General features: G+C 31.3%; 1 protein-coding gene across 4 annotated transcripts in view; it reads left to right on the forward strand.

Annotated features, from left to right (window-relative positions):
* LOC106466878 (E3 ubiquitin-protein ligase rnf213-alpha-like) overlaps nucleotides 1–6,783 on the forward strand; it is a 94,617-nt gene that overhangs the window by 45,766 nt on the left and 42,068 nt on the right. For all 4 annotated transcript variants that reach the window (XM_022394946.1, XM_022394945.1, XM_022394948.1 and 1 more), the window contains exons 13-15: nucleotides 678–753; nucleotides 2,572–2,606; nucleotides 3,269–3,366. In XM_022394946.1, the coding sequence (XP_022250654.1) occupies nucleotides 678–753; nucleotides 2,572–2,606; nucleotides 3,269–3,366 (209 nt within the window). The remainder of the gene's footprint in view (nucleotides 1–677; nucleotides 754–2,571; nucleotides 2,607–3,268; nucleotides 3,367–6,783) is intronic.

Below are 6,783 nucleotides of genomic sequence, written 5' to 3' on the forward strand. Positions count from 1 at the left end.
GCATTCGGATCAAGGCTGTAACTTTGAATCATCTGTGTTCCATGAATGTTGCATATTGTTTGGCATACGAAAGACCAGAACAATGCCACTTCACCCACAGTCTGATGGGATGGTAGAAAAGTACAACTGGACACTTGGACAGGAATTGTCAAAGTTTTGTAATAGCCGCCAAGATGACTGGGATGTCTTCCTCCCTCCACAGATAAATGTTAGATAAAGATTTTGCATATAATTGAGTTCATTATGAAATTTTAATGAGATATTATCTTTGTTACATTTTTCTTTTGTGTTTTTAAGTAACAAATTTGCATCTAAACATTCCATATTACCTTAAACTTAGCTTGCTTTTCAGTTATTCTACCTAGTCAGTTTATAGTTGCTATGAAAATTTTATAAATGAATGAGGTATTTATATTTTTTCGTAAGTTGTGACATCTTGAAGTGTTCGTTTGCTTGGTCAAAGAATTTTGTAATCTGTATATGTATGAAGATTAAATATATTAAAGGTTAATAAATTTTACCCTCTAAATTGCCTAAATAAAAATTCCTCAACGATTATATTTTTTATGAGTATGTTCATAAAAGCATACAGATAGCATTATAAAAATCAGTAAAAAAATATTTGTTATACATTCCTATTCTATTCTGTAACTATCTTTTCTCTAACTTATGAGCAGAATATGTTCTATCCAACTATGGAAGAAGATTTTAGAATAGAAGCTCAAGCATTATTTAAAGAAACCACATGGTATGGTAAGTAAAGCAATCATGTCATCATGTAGTACATAACTTTTGTAATTGTATATGGAAAAAACAAATTATAGAAGAGTGTTTCAGCCATCTTGAAATTACGAAACTATTTTCTGTCATTGCATTATTTTAAGGTACAAGTAAGTCTAAAATATGATTCCTCAACTTAGGAAACTTATTAATGCTTCTCATCCTTCTGCATTTGATATTTATGGAACCATTAGTGACCTAAGAAAGTGTTTTAAAAGAAAAAAAAAGGTTGAATAATGTACAAATATAATCTTAAATAAATGCATTCTTTATCTTTATGTCCAGGATTTTAACATTATAATGAGTGTAATTCCACTACCAATATCTGGTATTAGACAATGCAAGTTTCTTTCTATGTTTCTATTTAGCAAAACTAAAGATCAATTTATTACCTCAAGGCTCTGTAGTATTTTTTATTTAAACATCTGTGGTGTATATATTAATAACTTATTTGTTAGTTTTCCTAGAAAGAAACCTCTGTAATATCACCGAACCATTTATAGACTGACAAGTTAGTTTTTGCATAAAACAGTGTTTTAAGATCATATATAAGAACAGAAGATACAGAAAAAACATTTTGCATTTGTACATATCTTAAGATTATTTTAAAATGCAAATCAGTAATATATTAAATAATAATATATTTATATATATATATAGTAATATGTTAAAAACATTGCATGGTACCCCACCCACTCCCATGAACAAACCATGTTAAAATGTCAAATTAGCACTTTCTATAGTTAGTAAGCAATCTCCACATTTGATAGGCTTTGTAAGAGATACCTATTTAAATAACATGCTTTTGAGGAAATATTTCTTTACGGTTATAAGAATTTTGAGTAAGATCTTTCAGTTTATAGTTTTCTCTAGGGACATAATTCTTCTGAAGTTTTTTTCTTTTAAATTTGGATTTCTTAGTGATTTCCTATTATGTATCTTAGAAGTGTTCAGATTTTAATATTTTACTTTGTATTTTCATGCAAAAAGTGTTGGATATTTTGTATCTTGTAAACATGGATTTGTAAATTATATTTTAATATCAGTTGCCAAGAAAAGATAATGAGTAGAAAGACATGCAAGTTTTACACTGTGTAATAGTTTTTAAAAGATTGAGCTGGAAACTTTTATCATATTGGTAATTTATAAATGGCTCAAATTTAGATATTAAATTCAGTGCTGTAGCCTTGAATGTTTCTTTGTCAACAGTAATAACTGAAAATCAACAATGTTAAATGTAGAAAAAGTCATAAAACTAATTTTGTTTAAAGTTCACCACTGCAACTAAAGGAAGCTCAGTTGGATAAGATTACATTATGATTAGTAAGTAAAGTGTACTAAAGATCCACCAATCAGTTGTGATAGGCATAAATAAATAAAATTAGTTTTATATCTTCCAAAGCTACTTTGGAGATGTATAACTTTCTGGTGGTGATAATAGTAAAATGAAATAAAGATTTCTCTACATTATAGGTGGAAGCTTAAAACAAAACTGCATTGTCTTTTAAGTGTGAAAGTAACTGACATTATAAATTCATGAAACATTTCTAATTTTGATAAATGTTGTAATAATGCCTTACATTTTTGTTTTAATGTCTTATAAAGTAATTAAATTGCTTATTATATATGAAATCAACATAAAAATTGGCCTTATATATGCATATCTGTCTCTCTCTTCATGCTTCCATTTTGCTATCTTTTTTCCAGTTGTGAGTTTATAAGTAACAGTCTGGTGGTGACATTGATTTTACAGTAATCAAAATAGCATTTGTTTGATTTTGTATTTTTCAGAATGTGTTAATGGTCATCCATACACTGTTGCAAATGTAAGTGTTATTTCACCACTCTTCTCTTGAAATAAATTCTTTTATGTGAAACAGTAGCATTTTGAAGGATGGAATATCTCTGTATTTTTAAATGTTATTGCTCATTCAAAATTACCTCTTCATTAATCTTAATTATTTGCAGTAACACATTAGGATGGTATTTTTAAGTTTAACCAATATAGAAAATACATAATAAAACAGTTAAAACAACTATGTTATTTACTTGCATAAGAAAGAAATTTTTGTTTGTATATTGTAGTATTTAATATAACATATCGTCAAAAATTGTATGGAAAACTTTAAATTAATCAGTATGAAAATGTACTAGTTCACATCAGAGGAATATTTGACTGTACTTATTTCAAACAGTTGAAAAGACTTTAAAAACTTTAAAAGATTATATTCAAATAATCGTAAAATATAAATCAGAGGCTCTTTTTAATAACTCAAAGGAGCACACTATGAAGTTTGTTGTTTACACTGCAATCAAAAACAAATTTATTATTTAAAAATGATTTATATTTATAAAAATAGAATAATTTCCAAAACTTGCAAGAAAATATAAATGCCTATTCCCTTTTAGAATATAAAAAAAATAGGAAATATAGTTTGAGCACATGATTATGTTATTGAGATAATTGTTTGATTGATTACTGTTATAGTGTGGAGCACCAATGATAAAATCAAAATGTTCAGAATGTGGATCTGATATAGGTGGAACTAATCATAATTCTGTGCAAGGTGTAACAGAAATGAAAATGTAAGTGTGACAAAATACTTTCCTTAATAAATATTGCTTGATGTTTACCCATTTCAGAATTAGCTATTTTTACATAATGTCAAACAGCTGTTCAGAAAAGGGCAATATTTAAATAATTTTATGTGTCAACTTTAATTTTGCATTTTGATGTGCATTAGTTTACATTATGTCATTAATACCGATCTTGATATAAACAATATTATGCATGTCTACTGAGTGTGAAATTTGGTGAAAAAACAGTGACAAACAAGACATACATAAATTTCTTGAATACTTTTAATTCATGAAAAATTTCATTTGAACCAGTTTTAAAAGAAACTACAATTTAAATTTGATTTAAAGATTCCTCTGATATGATATTATTACCACCAACAAATTGGGTTGAATTTGAATAAAATAAGAAAAACCACAAAGATGAATACTGAAAAAGAAAAATCTTTACCAGGTTAAGAGGAAATGCTGCTTACTTTAAATGAAACCATAAGTTAAAAAGTTATTGATTTCAAGTATTTATGAAATAAGTAAAATAATATTAAATATCTTTGAAACTTGTAAATGCATCAAAGTTAAAGAAAGACAGAAAGTATGTCTTAACAACTTAAGAAAGACAAACTATGAAATATATTTGCTACTTTTTTCTGCAAAAACAAAAATTATGATATATGGATCTTCAATTTCTCTCCTCTGAAGCTGCCATGAAAGGACAGACACTGTGTCTGTAAACTAAAAAAAAAAAAAAATTCCATATAAATAATAGCATATTTATTTCTATAAGCCTTCAGCTTCACTCCTGTAACTTTTACAGTCAAGATATTACATTTGTTAGATTAAACACTTTGGTGAAAGGAATACAATAAATGTGATCATTAGTTAGTCATCATAAGCTGTGATATAACCGTGCGTATTCTCATCATATCCTTGCATCACATTGAAAACACATTCAGTATTTCCTACCAGTAGTATAATTACCTAAATTTTGTTGTTTGACTATTAATACAAGTGACCTTGAGTCTACATGTAATATGTACTTAGGGAAATGCCTGCAGAAGCAGTGTATACCACAGAGAAAAGGATATTAAACTTAAATTTGCAGAAGATATTAAGATCTTGGGTGTTGCTAACTATGAAGAGGATGCTGCTGATTTACAAAAGGATTTAGATCATTTAGTGAGTTGGGCAAATAAATGGCAAATGGGTTTTAATTATAATAAATACAAGATAATGCATGTGAATTATCGTGATTTGAATCATAGATATAATTTGGATGTTATGGTTCAGTCTGTTAAGCCACCAAGCAGTGTGGAGTTGCTAGTGGTAGGGCAAATAGGATTTTAGGTTGTATTTACAGAAACATTGAATACAAGTTTAAAGAGGTTATAATTTTATTGTACAGGTCACTGGTTAGGCCACATTTGGAATATTGTGTTCAGTCTTTTGGCTCCTTACCTTCAGAAAGACATTGAATTGTTGGCAAGAGTTCAGAGAAGGGTTACTAGAATGGTGCGCGGGATGGAGGGTTTGTCATATGAGGAGAGGCTGAAATCTCTCAAATTGTTTTTTCTTGAAAAAAGAAGGGTTAGGAGGGATCTGATTAAGGTGTTTAAGATTGTAAAGGGAATTGATAGTGTTGATGTATCATATTTTTTTATATTTAACAATGAGAATAGTAGGACTAGGGGACACAAATATAAATTTTGGCAAGGTAGGAGTCATCTTCAGCTAAGACAGTTTTATTTTTCTAACAAGGTGGTTGGCCTTTGGAATGGGTTGCCTTCAGATGTTGTAGAGGCAGTAAATTTAAGTGAGTTTAAGAAAAAGCTTGATAAGTATATGAATGAAAAGAGTTGGGTTTACAATTTTATTATTATTATTTCTTACTCATTTTAATTCAGTTTAGAGGATGGAACAGCTGAGATGTACCAATAGGTCCCATGTTGTCCCAAAACATTGTTATGTTAAGTGCCCTCAATCATGTTGTGGTTCATATGTCCCATCCTGAGAAGATTCTACCCACAGAGTGGTCTTTTGGCCCCCAGGTATTCTAATTGCTATGTTCTCAGTTGGATACTCCCCAAACTTTATGCATTTGCCACTCAATCAAATACCAAACATCCTCTTTTGGACCCAGTTCCATGTTATTTGGATTTGTTTAGCCAGGATTGAAAGGACCTTTTCCTTTATACATACCCTTTCATTGTTTTCTACCTAAGTAATTTCTCTCATCCGATTCATTCCATGTTGAGTCCTTCATATGGCCCCTTTCTGGCTGGCTCAACCACCGTTACCTTTCCCTCCCTGGCAACCTTACTCAGGGGTGCTTCATCTCTTCCATCCACACTCTGGTTTCTTGCATGGATTTTATCTGGTCCCTTGTGAGGGGTTCAGGACTATCCACAAATGTAACATCCCTGTTGTCTCACACTGTTTCTCATCCATGTCTGTGTATCAATGTTAGTGGAGAATATTCTGTAGTTGGTCTAACTGGCATGAATCCTCACTTTCCTCCCTAAAATATCTGAATTTTTATATTGTTGTTTGACATGAGTCTGTTCATTTCAACCATTGCAGCCCTGTCATTTACCTCTCATTTTTCCCTTTTTTTCATTCTATGCATCTCCATCGCCCTCCTCATACCACTCAATTGTGGGCTAGAATCTAAATTATGTTCTCCATGCCCTTTCTCTTCCTCCATTCAAACTGCTAGCTTCATGTTCCTTATATCACCTTTCCTTGAAGATGTATTTCTTTCTCCTTTTAGCTTGTGGATGTTGCAAATTGGACTTGTTTGCCATGGTCATTCACCACATTTTGTATCACAAAGCCTATGTTCTTGTATATTCCGACAATTCCTTCCTTCCCAAAACATTAGCTGCCTGCAAAGGTGATTTTGCCTTCAACCCTAATTTTCTTCCTTCCATGTCCCATATTTACTCCTGCTTTAATCCAGATCATTTCCTGTGTCTGGTCTGTGCTTTATGTTGTTACATGTCACACTCAGCAACCTTCATTCCCTTTCTCCTGAATCGTATCCATTGTTCTGTGTTTTATCCCATCAGATCTGACCCCTGTTGTCCTTGGCTGATCATCTCCATTATCCTTGGGAGGAGATTATTCAGGCTGGCATGTGGACCACTCCCCACACCTTTATGTCATGCTACTTGCAACATCTGGTGGTTTTCTGCTCAGGTGGATATCATATTCCCCTTGTAGCCATTCTCCATACGTTGATACAACTCTGACTGGGTAAGTTATTTTTGTTTCATTGCTTTTCAGGGGCCTGCTTTATATGTTATGGATCCTGCTCTGTTGTGAGTGGTGCCTGTCCAAGTATACTGATTTCCAAAATCTGCATCGTGAGATCTATAAGATCTTTCACTTTCACTTTTGAGATGGAGGTGTTCCACAAGACTGCTTGCA

Source organism: Limulus polyphemus, unplaced genomic scaffold (assembly GCF_000517525.1).
Source record: "Limulus polyphemus unplaced genomic scaffold, Limulus_polyphemus-2.1.2 Scaffold2409, whole genome shotgun sequence".
In the NCBI taxonomy this organism is placed as follows: domain Eukaryota; kingdom Metazoa; phylum Arthropoda; class Merostomata; order Xiphosura; family Limulidae; genus Limulus; species Limulus polyphemus.